Source organism: Solanum pennellii, chromosome 5 (assembly GCF_001406875.1).
Source record: "Solanum pennellii chromosome 5, SPENNV200".
Taxonomy (NCBI): Eukaryota; Viridiplantae; Streptophyta; class Magnoliopsida; order Solanales; family Solanaceae; genus Solanum; species Solanum pennellii.
The window spans coordinates 3,611,257-3,633,065 of NC_028641.1; the positions used below are offsets into that span (position 1 = coordinate 3,611,257).

The window sequence follows — 21,809 nt, forward strand, 5'->3', positions numbered from 1 at the left end:
TTTCTATTTTTGTAGTTCATCCTTTATAATACATATGATTTCATATTTAATGTATCTAGTTGATTTTGTTTCTTAAACTAATGTATAATGCCTTCGTTGATTTTCAATGTAACTAGATGTGTATCATATAATACATATGCTTTGACACATGAACTAGATGTGTATCATATGATTTCCTATGTATCAAGGGTTTTTTAAATTTTTTATCATGTATCAGTGATTAATTTCAATAAATGCGCCATCAAGTGTGCTTGCTGATACATTTTGAATCAGTGTGTATAGTGTTTTAGATGATGCATTGATACATGAATTTGTTGTGTATCATAATATTTTCTATGTATCATGAGGTTTTGAAAATTGTTATAATGTATCATTAACTAAGTTTAATAACTGCGTCATCAACTGTGCTTGATGATACATATAGAATCAGTGTGTACAGTGTTTAGTCGATGCACTGATACATGTATTAGATATGTATCACATGTTATAATGTTTAGTCAATGCACTGATACATCAATATCCAACTCGGCTGCAATTGCTGCTCTGAGATTAGAAAACGAAATTGAATCTCCAACAACGATTCCGTCGATTTTGTAACTTTCATACTGCAATTCGTTCACCCAAATTCCGGAATGTCTCATCAAAATTGATGTATTCATCTTGAAAAATCCACAGTAACAACAATAAAATTACTGCAGTTCGAAATTTAACAGATTGTTCATAAAAAATGTATTCAAAATAGATGATATAATCTTTGATTTTCAAAATTTGAAATTAATATCCAATTACGTGCTGATTTAATGCTGATTAATGATCTGTTACCATAAATTAAGCTGTTTTAGTTAACAAGATTAAATGTACCGTTTTTCCCCATTTTTTTTCTTAACAGTTTAAACTTAATATGTATCATTTACCATGTATCACTAGAGTCTAAAGTATCACGGCACAACAATTTTAAGGGATTTTTAGTAAATACTAAATTTATCGGGACAGAGTGTAATTATTGAATTACACTATGGGATTCCTTAAATTTTTACATATTTTTATTACCAAAAATATAACATCTAAATATGGAAAAAAATGCACATGAATTAATTAGTCATTTTAAGTTCTTCTATAGTTGAATAAAATCATGTTATTTTTTTGTTTTTTTCTGTCGTGTTAGGGTCTAATTGTTGTTAAAGAAAGTGTCAACCACAAATTAAATAAAATATGAAAAAGGTGTTCAATTAATTAACAACAATTAGGCCGCACTTAAATGGAAAATTAAAGGTGACTAATATTTTTGAATGGTTTCTATAAATAAATAAATTGTAGACTTCAAAAGTAAGCACAACTCTTTAACTTATATCAACATACATAATTTACAATGTTGGTAAAAAAAAACACTAGAAATTTAAATTTCTTTTTATTTGGCCTCAACTTGTTTAATATTAGTTTTAGATTTTGCCTAATTCAAATTCTTGTCACATAAAATTTTAAAAAAAAATGTATTCTATTTTTTAAAAAAATTTATAAATTTCAAATTTAAAATATTTAATTAAAACAACGATAATAAAAAAGTTAGGTGATTCATGATTGGGACAAGACCAAATCAATTAAATGAATAGACCATACTTTGTTATGGATTTGACTCTTAGCCAATGGTTTTTAAGATCTAAAATATAGCTACAACAGAATAACTACATAGTCAAATAATTAAACTAATCACATTTGCAATCAAATGAAGTATTATATTACTTCAAATAAAGGGTCTCAATCATTGATTAATATTCTAAGACATTATTGAGATCTAATTCTTGTCTAGCTAGATGCCATTATAGACAACACAAAATGGACTAAAATTGAAGATAAAATTCATATGATAAGATTTAAAGTTATTTATTTTGTAGACAAACAAATGAAAAAAGTGACCTTCAATATTCAAAAAAAGCACAAAACTTATCTACTAAATAACAATAATCCAAGTAAAAAGAGAGAAAAAAAAAAGCATGAAAAGCCATAAAGGAAGGTGGCTCTTGTTCTTTTGTTCCCTTTTCACATTTGACCTATATTCTTTCATAAAATAGTTAATAATTCTTTTTTACCTATAAGACTCCTATGTTGATAATATTAACTAAACCTTTTCGAGTTTTTACATGTTTTTCGATATTTGTATTAGAGTCTTTATAAATTTAAATTCATGTTACATATGGCTAATTAAAGAGAGTGTTGTTACCTCTATCATATATATATTTTTTCATATCAAAACTCGAACCTCATAGTAAAAGAATCTATTTATTCCATTACAATTCTTAAAATTATTCCGCACACTCATTAAAAAGAATTTAATATATAAAAATCAAGAAAATTCAGTATATAATATATATACAAATTTACGATGGAGGGTGTGAACTAACTTGTTACCACATGTCAAATTATACTATAGGGTAAATATTATATAAATTGAATCTTATAAATTTAAAAAAGGAACATCTATAAACTATATGAAGATGTTTTGATCTATGAACCAAAAAAATAAATAAATTATTTCTTCTTTTTTGATTTGCCATTACAAAACAAAGAACCTAAACCAAACAAAGCTTGTGGAATATTTAAAACAGGACTCACATGAACTCCATTGCCATAAGATCTACTATAACTCTTCTTCAATGGATGTGATTGACTCTTCTTTGATGATGATGAATGCAATGAATGGCTCTGATTAAATGACGAAAAATTCGTCGAAAATGAAGAAGAAGATGATGATGAAGATGATGATGATGATGATAATGATGAACTTTTTCTAAGAACTTTTATTTTTTCTCTTTGTTCTCTTTGTGAACTTTGTTTTTGATATACTTTTGGATTCTTTTGTATTGGAGCAGAGCCAGTTGAGTTACTTCTGGTTAGAAATTGCAAAATGTGGCTATTTTGGTAATTCAAGCTACTACTTCTTCTGAATTGCCAAAATGGTTTTGGTTGTAGCAATTTTTCTGTTTCTTGTTCTTCATCATCATCATCAATATCATTGGATAAGAATTCCTTTAAGCTTTTTTTCTTTGTATTTTCCTTGTCATTTTCAAGAAGTGGCTGTTTTTGCAATTGTGAAAAGGATTGTGGCTGTTTTTGCAAAGATTTGTTGATGATTTGTGTTAAGGGTGTTGAGTTCTTGATTTCAAAAGGGAGGATCTTGCCATTGGAGAAAAGTTCATCAGCAGAAGAGATGAATAATTGTTTTTCACTAACACAAAAATCAAAATCAAAATCAATGGTGGATGATGATTCAAGAAGAAATGCATCTGATCTATAATGTTGTTGTTGATGGCATTCAAGTGGAATTCCATCATCATGTGAAAAGGAGATTCTTGGACTAACAACTAAACTTGCAATCTCACAACATACATCAACAGCCATGAAAGTGGCTATTTTTTAAAGGATTCTTGATTTTTTTCTTTCTTTTTTTCTCTTTGTTGATGAGTTATGGTGTTTATTTCAACAGTTGAAGAAAGAGGGTGAAGTTTAATTTATAAGAAGAAAAAGATGGGCTAAAGAAAGGTGTGTTTTGGGTTTTTGGAGGGTGGGGGAGTGGGGGGGGGTGTGAAGGGAGTGGTATTTTTTTAATTTTATATTTTGGTAAGAATGAAGTGTGAGCTTTTTGATTTTATATATACCATTTTCAAGATTCTATTATTGGTACAACAAAGTGGTATTGCCAAGACAATGGCTTGTTTCACTTAGGTGTAACATTGAGATTGACATTACATGCTAAATGATCTAACAAACAAAAAATAAAATAAAAGAAGGACAAGTAGCACCCAACGATGTGGCTTAGTGATCTTTAATGGATCGAAGAGATCGATTTCACTTCGATGTTTTTTATATAACTTCAGTGACTGAACGAAATAAAAGATTGTTTCAAAACCGAATTGAGATCTCCACAGAGTATAACTGATTAACGTTAGGGGTTATACTTTAGAAAGATAATCACAAAATGAAGATTATTAATCAAGAATTGACATCTCATGTCTACTCTATTCACAATTGTTACTACGTTGTTATATCTGAATAAAGTAATCTAAAAACTAGTGATATAATTACCGTGCGACTATATATATCATTTGTTGGTAAAAAATCTTCAATTTTCTCAAATCCTCAATCCGTATCTCATATAGGTAAAGTATTTGACTGATGAAAGATAGTACCTACGCAATAAAATAATTAAGATACGTGTAAATTGATCCGAACACTACGAAACATAAATGGAAAAAAGTTTGTTGAACTAATTAGCTATGGCCACCGAAAGCCTAAAGAGAAGTAAAGAAGATTCCTTCACCTTATAGGGGTTAATTTCCAAAGAAACTTTACCTTTTTGAAAATATGAGCAAAAGAGAAAATTATGTAATGATTTAATACACACTTTCACCTTATAGGATCTATTATTTCACTAGTAAAAGAAACTATGGCATTTTGTGACAAATTAAAATCTTGTGGGACCATTTTGCATTAAAAGAGTACAAATTATTAGGATGTTTTGTCTGAAAAAAAAATTTACTTGAAAGATTAATCAAAATCCCACTTTATCTAACTTAGAGTTAAATCTAAGGAAGAATCATATTATTCTTAGAAGAGTAATAAGAACTTGCAATAATTTTGGGGGCTACAATGCTTTTCAAAATGTTGGTATAATAATAATGATAATAATCTATGAGAGTTGTGATGGAGTAGTAAGTACTCGTTCATTTTCAACTAGAGATTTCAGGTTCGATTTTTTTTAAATACGGAATCGTTTTTATTAAAAAATACTTTACCCTTTAAAATAGCTTTTTCCAGTGCGAAGCTAAATTTAGTTGGTTTCTCAAACAAGCTAAGAGAATTGTACATTTAGTATATATAAAAGTGATAAATGACCAGAAAATTTTAAAAAAAATCATAATATTTTTAGTTAAAAAGTATTAAAGGTAAAAATGTTTAACAAGGTAAAATAACATAAATAATATATAATTCTAGCCAAACAGATTTTTCCTAGTATCTACCTGTAGCTATAGAAAATATTTTTAAAGAATCATATAATTAGTCACTTACTTTAATTTTCCAGGTAATACTTCACAATTATTCGTTAGGGTATGGTCATATACTTTCTCAAGGAAAATTTAATATAAGGTGTAATTTGAATAATATAATCCTACTATCTCAAGAATATCAAAATCTACATAACTTAGCAATTGAATAAAATTGAATAATTATTAAGGACAGAATTGAAAAAATAACTAATTATTACTTAATTATTTAAATTAACAATTAATCTTGGATATTTAATTTTTAGTATACTTGCCAAATAATTATGGACCGAGGGAGTATTATTGTAGAAAAATTCTTTTGTAATGTATTATATAAAAGTTATAACTCTTGTTGAAAATGATGGGTGGTGAGAGGAATTTTTTTTTCCAATGAATTTATAGACCTTAAATTGTTGAAAATTGAAAGGCTAATGTCTGCTAAAGAGAAGCCTATCTCCATATAATTGTGTTCCATGATAGTGAAAAATCCAAGACAATTGAATGTAGCTATCTGAAAGTGAAAGCAAACAATGACATTCTTCCTATGGATGCAATTCTTTTTCTCGGATCGATATACGATAATTGATACTCTATTAATTTGAATTCACATCATATAAACAAAAATCTCCCTTTAAGTTTTTATAAGTAGGGTGAATTATAGTATTTGCATTTTGTTGTGTTCCTCTCTTAATAATTTTTGAACGGACAATATCTTTTATGTGCTAGAGGCCGATGCACATGAGTTTGGATTTACTTTTTTTTACGCTGCCCTAGGAGTTCTCACCCCTTTTGCTTCCTTGGTGAATCGAACTCGCAATCTTCGGGTTGAAAGTAAGGGTGCTTACCATCCAAGCAACTCTCTCTCGTCGAGTTTGTGACTTAGTCAATAGTGGCAAAGAGGATTTTACCTCTTTACGATTCCAAATCGAGATAGTAAATTTCTGATATTAGAATAATAAAATTGCTTATAAACTTATTTATTTTTTTGTAAAAAATATGACTTAGTCCCTATTAACTGTTTGAAAAAGGTGTTTGTAAAAATATGATAGACCTGTTTAATCTCACTTAATTTAGGTAATTATTAAAGACAAAGTGGAAAGATTAATTGAGAGGTAAAAGTAGGAAAATATGGAAAATGTAAGAGTAAATATTGACAGATGTGTAATATGCTTCAATAATCTTATGCTATTTACTAAAGTATACTTTACACATTACATAGTAAAATGATTTCAATTCATCATTAAAGTTTGTGATGGGATATAATTAGATATGAATTACTCATTTCTCATTTGAGATTTTAAATTTGTGTTATAAATATAAAAACAAAACTTATTATATAACACTTCCTTCTTAAGTTGTGTGAATTTAATTAAATCAATAAGAGTCTAATAAAAATATCGAATATCGGGTTAAAATAAAAATATCTGATTGAAATAGATTATATGAATCAAATATAAGATTGAGAATAAAAAAATGATTAAACTCTACTCGAAAGCTCAAGTAAGCTTGTGTTTTCCTCAATTCAACACTAATATAAGCTGATTTGACGTGACTCGGACTTAACTTGATGTCAGACATAATAACGAGCATTGAGATTGATCTTTTTGCCTCTAATAGGAGTATTGGATTCACGTTATAAGAATAACATATGTCTTGAAGCTCGATTGACCATAAAAAAAATTATGGTGAGATGGATATGATTATTTCATCCTTAATTAGAGGTTTCAAATTTAAGTATTGATCATAAAAAAATAATCTTGATAAATAATGTTTCTTCATTAAGGGGTGTAAATTCGAATCAGCGGGACTCCTACTACATATATCATGAAACAACGCACAATGTTAAAAACAAAAGATCTCATTCGACTCGACTATGAACATTGACCATCAGATTGAAAACAAAACAATTGATTAGATTCGACTCAAAAGCTCAATTGAGCTTCATTTTAACTCATGACCTCAATTCAATACTATATATAATAAGTTTGATATATTGAGAACGATTCAAATTCAACTAGATGACAGACCTAGATAAGAGTGTTGGCATTTATCTTCTTGCCTCTAACGAAAGATTCATATCCAAATCATGAAAATAAAAAACGTCTTATATAATATAATAAAAGAGAAATAGATAATAATGGAGGATAAGATGGTACTAAGAAATTTCATAAAAATTACATCCTTGCTGGCCATTTAATTCAATCATATTTTTTGAAAGCATATCATGTTACTACAATAGACCCACTGTCCAAACAAATTCTTGTCCTTTTTAGGACACATTTGGCATCTCCTATGTGGTATTTTTATTATATAGTATTCCCCTAATAATTAATCCAACCTGCCACATTTTTACAATTTTATTCATTTGTTGGGGGTCAGAATTGCACCTTCTTCTAAGTTTCATATTCATTCTCCCATCTTGTGGCTGTCTCCATCTATTCATTTCATTTATCTCATAATGTGATCCAACTGAACGTCTACGAAAAAATTATAAAATTATGTCTTTTATTTTACTGTGAAATGATCTATCATATTCAATTATAAGTCGTTATCTGATTTTGATTATCTAAATATTGTTGAATCGAACGCTTTATCCCAAATCTCAACTAGAGGGAAAGTCACTATACTTTAACTTCTCATCTTGACCTAGGTGTCACATTGCTCGCGATGTCCCTATACACATCAACCAACATTGATTTGACGTAAGTGGTTGAAGGATTTAAATTTAAATGCTTTAGCATTATAATTTTTTCTGAAGAGTAAAATCGTTGTATTTTTATTCAAGAAAAATTTATTGAATTTCTTTTACATGTGTATCTATAATTTATATCCAGCATATATCAATTTGATGAAGATGTTGGTAGACATCTAGTTGTTGAACAAATTGATGATTGGGAGTTTGTTTTATATTTGGTGCAATTATTTAATTAGAATGAATTGTGAATTGAGGTTTAGTGAAAAAAAAAATTAAAACAATTTAGGAGTATAGTTTGATATATTTAATTTGGTGAAGAAAAAAGTGGATGATATAATGTTATAAAAACGGGGATCTTAGATAATTTATTTTACTTAATACTAGCTGTGAGACGTATAAGTTTCATGAATCTTTAAGCAATAATAATATCGTATAAATTAATATATTTTAGAAAGATAAATTCAAATATGAATTATAAAAATTTCAAGAAAATATTAAATAAGTAAAAATATATGTAGAACTTAATGCTTATTTTTTTTAAAAAAAAAAAGTTAATTAAAACTAACAGTTGACAAAAAAAATTAATCAAAACTACTCATCTAGAAAAAATCAATCAGACTTCCTTAGAAAATTGAATAGAAATTTATAAGATAACTTGAAAAATGAAAGAAGAAACTTACCATCAAAAGCATCAAATAATTTTGTGTTTTTAGCAATTCTTTTTGACCAACTTATTATATATATACTTCCAAAGGTTTAGGTTACTAAGTCCAAGTTAGTTTACTTTGATGACTGAAAATTAAACTATACTTTGTTGTTTTAACATATATGGCTGAGAAAATGAAAACAAATGGTGTCATTTTTGAAATTGGAGTTATATTATATTGGAGACTTCCAATCTTTTCATAGGTCCACCACTATAAAAGAAAAAATGAATAATGCAAAAGAAGATTATCGTAATTGTAGTCGAGTTGTTTAGCAGATGATCTCTAAAATAGGAGGTTTTAATTTTGAAATTCATGTATGATTTCTTAGTCGAGCTAGTCATATATACAATTTACTTCTCTAGTATGTTTACAACCTATTATACTAAATCGATGTTTATCCTGTACGTACTGAAAGAATAGCTATTTTAGATTCCCTCGTCAACTAGATTTTTTCAACTTCAACTTTACATTTTTTGTCATAAACATGACTTTATGTCGAAAATTTTGCTTATTATAATTTTTTTTAAATGAACTTTCCATCATAAACATCTTAACATCAACAGACAATTATCAATAAAACATTGTATGATAAATATAATAATTTGACAATCACTTCGAATAAAATTATTTGAGCTCAATATCGATAAATTTAACATTAATAGATTTTTTTGGGAATACAACCGTTTTTGACTTAGTAGCCAAAATAGAGCAGCTAACGTCAAATTAGTCAGATCCAGCATATTTTCAAAGTTCCAAACTTATTTTTACTTTATTCGTAACTTAAATTATTTATCGTGATTTTCTTTTACATATCTTATAAAAATATTTGTTTGGAGAAACATTTGATAAGTTTATCATTTCCTTCCATGATTTCCTTTTTTTTTTTTAAACAATTATCTTTTTATAATTAAGGTGTTTGTAGTCTTTAAGAACATAACAGATATGACATAAAAAACTATATATAAGGATGCATTTGTCCGAATAGGGGCTCTTATCTGATTAGCTAGTTGTTGAGGCAAAACGATAATCAATAGTTGGTCCGAGAGGATAGAGCTGAGATACAATATTAATTGTCTTGAATTTTGAAACGATAAGTAATTTAAGATAACTATTTTTAGAAATTACGATAAATAATTTGTGGTGCGGAAATATATGTGTACGTCAGTCAACTTGAGGAAGAAAGAAGCTTTTGATTGCTTAGTTTAAACTCCAAACAACTTGCAACCCAAGAAAATATTCTTGGAGACAAATGAGAATATTTTTTCAGTCAATAATTTAGCCCAAGTTTTCTATGAAGTGGCTATTTCTTTAATCAAAATCGTCTTCCCAAGGTGATTACATTTTAAAACACTAAAACTTGTTGCATAATTTTGATATAGTAATTTACTCTTTCAAGAATATATATATATATATATATATATATATAATTTAGATATTATCTGAATTTATTTTGAGATAAATAAATAAAATTACAAATGTAGGACATAATTTAAATATGACATCAAAATTAGATATTGATGAACTTCGAGGTGTAGTAACATATAAAATGTTCTATCGAGTGAAAGGGTAAAATTAACTTTACAGTTTAAAATAAATGAAATTCAATTACAAATTTGATTTCAATTGGTTTGACCCCTTTGATAACCACCTTAAATATATGAAATTGCACGCAATAGCTTTGAAAATGAATGTTTTTAACGATTTAACCATTATTTGTTCCTGGGAAAACCTTTCATAAGGATCAAAATTTTGGTCATTAGACAAATAGAGTAAAAAATACAACACTTCACTCGACATAAGTCCTACCGAGTTCGGTAGGAATTAAGTTATATTTTTTATGAATATAACTCGTAAGTTCTAAAACTAAAATTTTACCTTTGTCATCATATATTCTATACAAATTAAGTTTTGCAATGTATTTTAACTTGTAAATTATGAACTCAAACTTTAGCCTAACTCGACATAAGTTTAGTAGAAAATAAAGTCATACAATAGGACATAACCTATGTATCTTGTGGAATCTATAACCCGCGAATAATTATTCATTCTTTCAATATTGATGATATTTTCGATACGTACATTATTAAAGGACAAAAATTAAAGACCACGGATACGGATTCTTGACCCTTTGAATAAACACATAGATGGGCCAATTTGATCCATCACTCTATTGTAAGGCCTAATGAGCTTTAGCCCAATTATGGTTAAACCGAAAAAACCTACTAAAATCTCTTGTTCTTCATATTCCCCAAAGAAAAATTTGTCCTAAAATTTCCCAAAGATTCTTCCTTTAAGAATCTTTTTATCACTTGTAAAACTTCCAAAAATTTGTTTTTTTATAGTTTTAAAACTCAAGATTTAGCTGTGGGGTTGCTGGGAATCCATTGAAGAAGCTATGGTGAAGGAGGATAGCAATGTTTTGGACCTGTTCTTGAAAATTGGGTTGGATGAAAAAACTGCTAAAAATACTTTGGCAAACAATAAAGTCACCACTAATCTCACTGCTGTTATTCACGAGGTACCCTATGAGATTTAGCTGCAATTTTTTGATATTTTGGGGAAGTGTTATAGCTCAAAGAATTTTAGATGCATATGGGTATCTCTATATTTGTTTAGATTATGCAAAAAGGTTTGATTTTTGGATGAATACATGCATATGGGTATCTCTGTATTAGTGTAAATTTCATATTTTGTATAAAGGTTGGATTTTGAGGAAGTGTTGTAGCTCAATGATTTTTAGATGCATAAATGCATATGGGTATCTTTGTATTTGTGTAAATTTCCTACTTTGTATGCAAAAAAGTTTAATTTTTTGAGGAAGTGTTGTAGCTTAATTTTTTTTTTTAGACGCATAAATGCATGTGGATATCTCTGTATTAGTGTAAATTTTCAACTCTGTATGAAGAAAGGTTTTATTTTTTGAGGATGTTTAGTAGCTCTGAGATTTTTAAATGCAGAAATACATAAGGGTATCTCTATATTTGTGTAAAATTCATACTTAGTATGCAAAAAGGTCTGATGTTTTGAGGAAGTGTTGTAGTTCAATGATTTTTAGATGCATAAATGCATATGAGTATCTCTATATTTGTGTAAATTCATTAATTTCGTATGCAAAAAGTTTTTTTTTGGAGCAAGTGTTGTAGCTCGAAGATTTTTAGATGTATATATATATGGGTATCTATATATTTGTGTGAATGACCTACTTTATGCATGCTCATAAAACTGTGTGCAAGATATATATGCTTATATAGTGCCATCAATTTTCTTATACCCTCATATCTTGCAACCAAACTGCACAATGTAACTAGTTCTGGGGAGGGGTGCTAGGATGGATATACAATGGTTCTTACTGGTTACATGGTCTGATTATTTGTTTTGCTGGATTTTGTCGCTTGTAATTTGCAAGTCTTGTGGGATGTGATTTTTCTTATTCTCAACAAAAGTTCCAGAAAGCAATTATGTCTTGAATTTGCTCCTAAGTTTGTATCATCATCAATACAGGCAGCTGTGACAGATGGTTGTGACCGAGCTGTGGGCAACCTGTTGTATACGGTAGGCTTCTAGAATCTTGGGACTTAAATTGGTGATATGTCCTTTATATTCTAGTTTCTCATGAATAATTAATATGTTTGAGGTTCATTTTCTGTCAAAGCATTATTTAAAGCTTAGGAATATTCTGGTTCTATTAATTTTTCTATCTTTGAAGATAAAAATCCAATTGTATCTTATTACTTTCCATTATGTTGGTACAGCCTACAGGCACGTAAAAGATGTGACTGAGCTTTATCCTTTTGCATGATAGGTTCTTTTAATTTTTCTATTTTTGAAGATAAAAATCCAATTATATCTTATTACTTTCCATTATGTTGGGAGGACAAGCACTGCAGCCTACAGGCAAGTAAAAGATGTAACTGAGCTTTATCCTTTTGCATGATAGGTTGCTACAAAGTTTCCAGCCAATGCACTTAACCATCGGCCCACATTGCTTCAGTACATTGTATCTACAAAGGTTTGCTATTCGCTCAAGTCTACGTTTATCTATTTTATTTGGTGGTCCATTTATGCAAGCATAGCACTGGAGTGGCACCTAAATTTTGTAAATCATCTTTTTCTATTGCACTAGCAGTATAACTTCTTTTTTTTTGGAGTTAGGCTTGTAAAGTATTGAGGCTAGGTATGATTAATTGGCGATTCCCCTTTAAATTTGTCTTTTACTGGACCATGGCAGATTAAAACCCCTGTGCAGTTAGAAGCTGCATTTGCCTTTCTTGCTTCAACCGCCTCTGAAAATCTGAAGGTCCATGATTTTGAAGAGGCTTGTGGTGTTGGTAAGAGCAAATGATCTTTTCTCAAGTCCAAATATATAATATTTATGACAGTAGATTGTTGTATCTTTTATCTTATTATTGGGGCAAACTTTTGGGGATGGTGGTGGGTTTGAATTACTCTTTCCTAGAAATAATAAAATATGTTCCTTTAAAAGAAAATCACATGTATTTCCTATAATATTGAGCAGGAGTTGAGGTATCCAAGGATGATATTGAACGTGCTGTCAGGGAGGTCTTTGAAGAGAAGAAGACCAATATACTAGAACAGCGTTATAGAATCAATGGTTAGTATTGTTGCTTGTAGAATTCACCTAGTTACATTTATCTCTGAATTGGATAATCTATCTCTGTCTGTATGTGTTTATATGCAATTTATTGAATGTTAGAACTCTAATTGCTAGCAATTATGCAGAACTAAAAGGCCCAGGACACTCTAATTGACTTGGTTGAACTAGACATTCATGTACCTGTGTAGTTTCTAGATGTGATGACATGCGAGCATTATTTTGATTGGTTCATCTTGTTTTCATCCTTCATACTTATCTTACAGGTTTCTACAGTCAAATAAGTCTTTCATACTTGTAAAAGTTCCAGTCCATCTTTTATATCAACTTGATATCTATCTCATCTCATAATAAACAATAGTAAAAAATAAAGAAAAGATTAATTGTTGTGATGCTTCTTATGCTACTAATAATATAAATGATCCAATTGTCTGCTTGTTTGATTAAGGATATTATTCCTGTTTCCTAAATTAGACATAAATAGAATAGGATTATCAACTTCTAGTAATTATTTGTTTGATCAAGTCACTGCCAGGACCTAAATTTGGCAGCTTACTTCTGACTCCTTGGTGGCTCTTTTTTCCTCAGCAATCAGGTCAAATAAATTTATAACCATCTGATGTGATACTATACTTTTTAAACAAGGGTGGCATTTGGCCCGGGCAGGGGGTTGTGGGTGTGTGTGTAGATGTATGTGTAGTTGCGGCCTTTTTGAAATGTTGGCAACTATAAATGTTATGTGATCCAGGACTTTCCTTTTAGTAAATAAAGTGATATGGAGGTAAGACACCTCTTATTTACAGAATTAATTGCTCTTCCTAATATGCTTTTATCTAATCTCTCCTTCATAGTTGGTGAACTCTTTGGTCATGTGCGGAAGAAGTTGCCGTGGGCAGATCCGAAAGTGGTCAAGGTACGTTTCTTTTGGTGTCAATGTAGTAAATCTGGATTGTGCTTCTTTTTTGATACTTAAAGATTATCTATTGTCACAGGAAGTAGTTGATCTGGAGCTGTATAAATTACTTGGGGAAAGAACTGCCGCAGATAATGAAAAGCCTGTTAAAAAGAAGAAAGAGAAGCCTGCAAAAACTGAGGTGGTGCTTCATCTAACTTATTTTATTCTTAACTGTCGGGGTTACATAAAACCATGTCCTACCTTTTGCTGACCACATCTTTAGGTGGTGATTTTTCATCTACTATTATTCTGTCCTAAGCTTGGCTGAGTTGCTGCTTCTTCGTCTTATGTAGGATAAAGCAAAAGTTGAGGAGACCTCTGCACCTAAGCAGTCCGAAGAAGAACTAAACCCATACTTGATCTTCCCCACACCGGAGGAAAATTATAAGGTGCTTAAGCTAATGTATATGTATATCCATTGTTGTGTACTCATGTTTATAGGTCTTATTTGTCCTCTTAGGCTTAATACTATGACGTTTTTCCTCACTCCAAATTTTATGCCATTTTAATGCTTTAACATCTTTTACATGATAAACTACATCACTTTTTTAACTAGAAAAAAATACACTTAGGTTGCATGAGAACATCCTAACTAGTTTGTAATCATATGGTGCTGGTCTTTTTATCTGCTTCTGCAGCTCTAGTTATGTATGTGAGAATTTTGATTTTTCTATCATTTTTGGATCCTTAACTATGTATATATGCACACATTTTCCTCGTTCATTCATCATAGGCAGGATCAGTTTTGGTTGTTAAACTTAGGTAGTCGCTCGTTAGGCTGCATTGCATATTTGTTGTATCAGTTGTTGGATTAAAGCAATCCGTTGTTGTCAAATTCCTTCACTTTCAAGCTCTTTAGGTGAGTTTATGCAAGGTTTTAAGCTATGTTCTTATTTTTAGCGGTATGAACATCTGCTGTCCTGATAATCAGGTGCATACAGAAGTATATTTCAGTGACCGGCCTGTGCTTCGAGCGTGTAATTCCAAAGAACTACTTGAAAAGCATTTGAAAGTGACTGGAGGAAAAGTTCTGACGCGCTTTCCACCTGAACCTAATGGATTCTTACACATTGGACATGCGAAGGTATATCCAATTCGGATATTGTGCTAATGTGATTTTAATCATGCTCTTAATCTTGACTTTGATACTAAACAGGCTATGTTTGTGGACTTTGGTCTGGCAAAAGAAAGAGGTGGTGGCTGTTACTTGAGGTGCACATTCCTTTTCCTTCTTGCTATGTGTTTTTCCTTCTTCATTATCTCATGTTAATGTTACTGCGCGATTTTTGCTCAAGATGAAGCAGTATATTATGGAAAGGGTGACTGCTTTTGATGCCTAACATACATATCCGTGTGTTGTGGGAATGGATGCTTGTCCTGGGATCTGCTCATTATGTGGGGGGTTAGGCTAATAGTTTTGATCAAAATTTTCCACACTTAATTTAGTGTAAATTAGGTCACTCAAACAAGAAAGATAATGCAATTTAGAGATGCTATGTGGAGCGTAGGCAAGAGGCACAGTGGAGGGAAGAGTGGGAGAAGGTTATGGCTGGAAGGAACTAATGTGATGGTTCTGGATTAATTATTTGGCCGAGAAAACTGTGCATTAGGTTGTCTAAATGTAGTTCATCATACAATCCACAAGATGATCTCTTGTTAATTCTGCCCAAAAATCAACCAAAGCTGGTCAGTTTCAAAAAAAATAAAAAATCAACCAAAGCTGGTGGATGTTAGTATTCTCCAGTCTCACCTGTTCTTGTATGTCTCCATATAAATGTATTGATTCAGTGACTATGCTTAGGGTTTCCAGAGAAAGAGGCATGATGGTAGCCTGTTGCTGGTGGGAGGTAGAAGGTATACCATGGCTTTAGTCAAGGTCTGGTCTGGACACCATGGTTTTCCAAAAGAAAAAAAAATAAGACTAGTTACATTTTCCTTTTGTCTTAAAAAATTTTGTTCTCTGCAAATAACCCACCATGTTGTTGCTGGAATTGAATTCCAAACCCGTGAGCGTATATCTCGCAGCCCCCTTTGTGCAGAACTTTATAGAAATTTTCAATGCAGTTCAAGGCACTGTCAATTTTAGGCCCAAAATGTTGCAAAGCATGGCATATAGTTTTGCAATGCAGAAATAGTTGGTTTGTGTCCACTGTCTGCTCTTCACATGAAACCTCTAATTTCGTTTAGTTGGAACCTCTTTTTTACTTGGGACTTGGGAGTGTTAGTTTCCTCATGACTTTGCTGTTGGATGTAGGTTTGATGATACCAACCCTGAAGCTGAGAAGAAAGAGTACATCGATCATATCAAAGAAATTGTTGGGTGGATGGGATGGGAGCCTTTCAAGGTATGATACTGTTCAATGCCAACTGTCTGCTTTCCATGTTTCCTGCACTAATATGTTGGCAATTTTCAGATCACTTACACTAGTGATTATTTCCAAGACCTTTATGAGCTGGCGGTAGAGTTGATAAGAAGAGGCCATGCATATGTTGACCACCAGGTAATTATACATACAATATGATATGTTTAATACATGAAAATTGCTATTATTTTTCTCTTGATACTCGTTTTTGGTTTCTACCTTCAAGTTTACCCTTGCTGACCTGAGCCAACCTCTATTTTAAGGGCTTAACTAACTGTTGTGATTTTACATTAACTGGATATTATTATGACATATATGGTCTGATTTTCTACATAACCCAGACAGCTGACGAGGTAAAAGAATATCGGGAGAAGAAGATGAACAGCCCTTGGAGAGATAGGCCTATAGAAGAGTCCTTAAGATTGTTTGATGAAATGAAGAAGGGGATGATTGATGAAGGCAAAGCGACATTGAGGATGAAACAGGACATGCAGAATGACAATTTCAATATGTATGACCTCATTGCATACCGTATCAAGGCAAGTTTTTCTGACAAATCTTTTTGGATTCTGTTTTATTTTTTCAACTGATGTTTAATCTGTATTACCTGGTTCTACAGTTCACTCCTCATCCGCATGCAGGGGATAAATGGTGCATCTACCCAAGTTATGATTACGCCCATTGCATTGTTGATTCTTTGGAAAATATCACTCATTCGGTATGTATGTAACTTGTTGCTGTCATATAGTATTTTTCACTTTGTCAAGTCAGCATGGCCAATCTTGGATTTTTACGTCCTCTATTACTTTCTGCTTTCACTTGAAAGTAACAAAAAATTTATTTTCAAATCCATTATGTAGAGTATTCCCCCTTTTCCCGTCAAAAAGAGAAGATATTTTTGATGTTTTAGACAGTTTGTAACAAGCAAAGGATGTAGGATCCCTTTTTGTAAGTGGACTTCACATTTCTGTGTAGCATACCTTGTGATATTAATATAAACGTTACCATTATAGAAAAAAAGAGAAGCGAAAGCACTGATGTTTGAATGTGCTATACATTACTGGTCTATCTTGCCGTGCAGCCCCGAATTATTATGGTAAAATAGTATTGCTGTTCAATAATAGCCTAAATTAATTCATACTTCAATTTCACGATCTTATGCAGCTTTGCACCCTGGAGTTTGAAACCCGCCGTGCATCATATTACTGGTTGTTGGATGCCTTAAGCCTTTACCAGCCTTTTGTTTGGGAATACTCACGGTTGAATGTGTCCAACACTGTGATGTCAAAGCGTAAAGTTAGTTTTTGACTCGAGAGTGTTTTTTTAATTATAAATTATGTATAATGATTTTCTGCTGGTAAATTTCTAGTTTCAAACTGATGCTTGATTTTTATTGTCGTCAGTTGAACCGTCTTGTAACAGAGAACTGGGTTGATGGCTGGGATGATCCTCGTCTTATGACATTAGCAGGATTGCGACGTAGAGGGGTAACTTCGACAGCAATAAATGCTTTTGTTCGTGGGATTGGAATAACTAGAAGGTTGGGTCTCATTTATCAAATCGCTTGTGTGTTCCTGGTACAAAAGAAAAATAGTGTTTGACAGCCTTTTTTTATGCAGTGACTCTAGTATGATACAGCTAAGTCGCCTGGAATACCATATAAGAGAAGAACTAAATAGAACAGCTGCTCGGACACTAGTTGTGCTAAATCCCCTTAAGGTGGGTCTTTTAAAATTAAGTGTTCGCGGATGGAATATGTGTATATATGTATTCTACTTACGATTTTCAGAAACTTAAGTTATCAACTTCATATTCAGGTTGTCATCACAAACCTTGAAGCTGGATTAGTAATGGATCTAGATGCGAAGAAATGGCCTGAAGCACCAGCAGATGACGCTTCGTCGTTTTATAAGGTGGGGACACATTTTCTACTAATAATAATCAACTGGTGATGGATGCTGTCTACTTCTGTCCTCACTTAATAAAGCATTTCAATGTCATTGACCCTTAATATCTATTTAATTTTTGTTAATTTTGCAGGTCCCCTTTTCTAGAGTTGTGTACATCGAACGTACAGATTTTCGTTTGAAAGATTCTAAAGATTATTATGGTCTTGCTCCTGGAAAATCTGTCCTATTGAGGTACTCATGTCCTTTAACTCATCTCTTTGGCCATCCGAATTGTCCGATTTCAGTTCTGCACTTTCCTTAGATGTAGAGTTCAAACTATAAAGCTTATTTGCTATACAGGTATGCATACCCTATCAAGTGTACAGATGTAATTCTTGCTGATGACAAAGAGACAGTTCTTGAGATTCGGGCAGAGTATGATCCATCCAAGACTATTAAGCCTAAGGTGGGTTTTCTAAAGTTAAATTTTTCCTTATATTATGTTTGGCTTTAGTATCTCGGATTCCTTGTTCCTGGGTTTCTGAAACAATGATGTTGCAGGGTGTTCTTCATTGGGTTGCAGAACCTTCACCTGGGGCTGATCCACTTAAGGTGGAGGTCCGGCTATTTGACAGGCTGTTCCGCTCTGAGGTTTATTTTCTCTACTTTTGTTGAACTTACTATAACCCCCTTTTCCCTCAACATGAGTAGTTATCTTTGGAGACTTACTATTGGTTGTTTTTCATAAAAGAATCCTGCCGAACTCGATGACTGGCTTGGTGATTTGAGCCCTGAGTCTAAAGTGGTTATACAAAATGCATATGCTGTGCCCTCAGTTAGTAAGGCTACTCTTGGAGACAGATTTCAGTTTGAAAGGCTCGGTAAGTTCTATTACCATGTTCTTCGTAGGGAGCTGAAACTTTGCTAAGATGAAATTTAAATGCCATTATAATGTTTATTCGGTTCTTTAATTGATTTATGAGTAGTCACATGGAAGTTGCTTCTAGGTTGGCGCATTTAGCTTCAAATGATCAATCAGGGATCTTCAAAAAATTTGTATCTATCTAGCAGCTTGACCTATGATGTTTTTCTCGAGTCCTACAATAGGTTCCTTTATTGTCTCTATTACTTCTTTGATGTTGGCTTTTGGGCCTCTTAAAATACAAATAGCGAAAATATCAATTTCATTTGTGATTTGCTTTCACAATATCAATTTTAAACTGACAGAACCTGGAAAACAACACATGAAAGATGTAGATCACTTGATTTTTTATTTTTTTTTCATTTTCCGCCTTTCAAATTCTGAAAGGCCTCATCAAGAACTGCCAAGATATTGATCAACCTCAGCAAAAACTTGATTCCCAGCCTAACACTTGAGTTGTTTCAACTGATGACTTTTGCAGGGTATTTTACTGTTGACAAGGATTCAACTTCTGAAAAACTGGTCTTTAATCGGACTGTCACTCTACGTGATAACTATGCTAAGGGTGGGAAGTGAAGCTCTTTTTCTGAAGAAATTGAAGTGTGTGATTGAGATTATCTAATGTAACTTTTCTTTATATTTACGTGTACAAATAGACGATTTTCAAGTTATTGATTTTCCATGTTTCATGATAATGCTAACTTCAGATTTGTACAAACATCTATACTTCAAAAGACAATAAAGTTTTGGTAGCTCAGTCTTTGTTACTCTCCTTATGAAGTACTTTTTGCTGTTCCATTTATACAAAAGCTTGCAGCTATGAACATCAGTTACTGAAGAAGCCAATATCCTGCTTCCATTTCATATTCAGATTTTCGAGCAGCTTCTGGCTCCTTGCAGTTTATCTAAGTCTGCTTAAAGGCCAGGTTTTTGCTTTGATTCTATTCATTGATCATAAGCATATCTTGTGTGACAATGCTTTAGATAAAGTGAAGCTATTAGAGGTAGTGATGAGTTTCACGCGTACTTGACAGGAAAACTACTGTTTAGATTCTCTTCAAGGATCTGGTATTTCTACGAGGAGCCCTACTCGAGATGGAGCATTGACTCTTATGGAGGTTGTTGAAGCTTTATGTCTGTCAAGGGACCTTGATCATGAATGAGTTAATGTCCCAATGAAAAGGACACCCTTGTTATAATCGCTTTGGCGTGTATGTTGAATAGTTATGTGTAGAAAAGAACCCTCCACCACTATGAAAACAAGAAAAAAAGGTTGCAAAAAGCTTTGCAACCAAATCTTGTGTGATTCTATAGCTTTGATAGAAGCAGGGACATGCATTTACTTCTAAGGATATGGGGTCCTTGTGTAAAATTTCATTGAAGGGTAAAGACACCCATAACTTTGCAAGTTTTTAATGAAAGGTCTTTTGACAAGAAATATCATATCATATTTGGTCCTATGTGAAGATTGATAGAATTACTTTAATGATAAGGGACCAACCATCATGAAAAAAGGGGTCATTTCAATCAAATGTTCAAATTCTCTCAAAAAGGTCTTGTACCCTTATTACAGTCGAGTGTGTCGTCTAGTGGTCAATGTAGATACGAAAAGTTAGACGATTTCTTTTCATCTGCCTAACCCTTGATGAACAGAGTTAATCAAGGGTCGATATCCAAAATGCGTTGCTTTTTGGAGGATGTGATATACACCCTACAATATTTTTGAAACGTCTGAACAATATAGTCTGGTGTTATGAGAGTGTAGTCTCTTCAAGCTGTGAGCTGTGATTTATGAGAGTGTAGTCTCTTCAAGATTAATGAAGTGATTTGATTGAAGTTAGAAAAAGCATGATGCTAAGTAAGTTCCATTTTCACATGAAATCTTAGCCTGTTTTAGTCACATGCTAAGTTGCACCTTTTTTTAAGGATTGTGAATTCCTAAAGAACATTTGACAGCAAATCTCATACCATAAAGCATTTCTTGAAGTTCAGTCTTGTTTTATAGTGAATCTTCCACACTGTTTGTTTTTATAATTTATTACTTTCATCAATGTTGCTCGGACTTTCAAAAAATGATGTCGTATCATATGCTGAATCTTCTAAATATACATTACTTTTGATGGATTAGACAATATTTTTGAAAAATCCGAGCAACAAGTCGAATTACTAGAGTATAGTAGAGGTATGAGTGCCAACTTTTCTCTTTCCTCTCTTGCTTTTTCCCTATTTGAAAAATCAAGTACTACTTGTTATACTTTCTCATAATGCTCTACTTGTAAAAATTGTACTTTATCCTTGTTTTTCTTGAAGGTAAAACAATCAAATCAGTGATTAGATTTCACAATATTCCTTCTAGTTGACCTTTCATGTCATAAAAATCTTCCCTACCTACCATAGTATGAGAATGAAGAAAATGCTTACTAAGGGGTACGACGACCCTCAAAGCGAAGTACGATAATTTTTAATCAGAAATCTTGAATTCAAATTGAACAGAGAAGTTTTCAATCTAAAGCATTTTTCCCTTAAGTACGGAGAACTTTCCAATCGAGAGGATTTTACCCTTGGGTCACGAGTTTAAACTAAATAGAGAATTTTTCGATCATAGGTCCCGAATTCGAATTAAATAT

The 21,809-nt window shown here is 31.8% G+C and overlaps 2 protein-coding genes across 2 annotated transcripts; one reads left to right on the forward strand and one right to left on the reverse strand.

The window, feature by feature from the left end:
• Nucleotides 1-2,436: 2,436 nt before the first annotated feature.
• Nucleotides 2,437-3,583, reverse strand: LOC107019901 (uncharacterized G-patch domain protein DDB_G0278987-like). The gene has a single exon (XM_015220262.2). It carries the CDS (start codon nt 3,394-3,396, stop codon nt 2,527-2,529), a length of 870 nt encoding a protein of 289 aa, XP_015075748.1. The 5' UTR covers nt 3,397-3,583; the 3' UTR covers nt 2,437-2,526.
• Nucleotides 3,584-10,645: 7,062 nt separating this feature from the next.
• On the forward strand, nt 10,646-19,949 carry LOC107020566 (glutamine--tRNA ligase). Its single transcript, XM_015220981.2, has 23 exons — nt 10,646-10,959; nt 11,943-11,993; nt 12,379-12,450; nt 12,670-12,769; nt 12,958-13,053; nt 13,905-13,966; nt 14,046-14,147; nt 14,302-14,397; nt 14,940-15,092; nt 15,165-15,220; nt 16,263-16,353; nt 16,423-16,509; nt 16,713-16,910; nt 16,991-17,089; nt 17,536-17,667; nt 17,775-17,911; nt 17,991-18,090; nt 18,189-18,284; nt 18,412-18,512; nt 18,621-18,726; nt 18,822-18,911; nt 19,012-19,141; nt 19,664-19,949. The coding sequence occupies exons 1-23, from the start codon at nt 10,837-10,839 to the stop codon at nt 19,756-19,758; spliced, it is 2,373 nt and encodes a 790-aa protein (XP_015076467.1). The 5' UTR covers nt 10,646-10,836; the 3' UTR covers nt 19,759-19,949.
• Nucleotides 19,950-21,809: the final 1,860 nt, after the last annotated feature.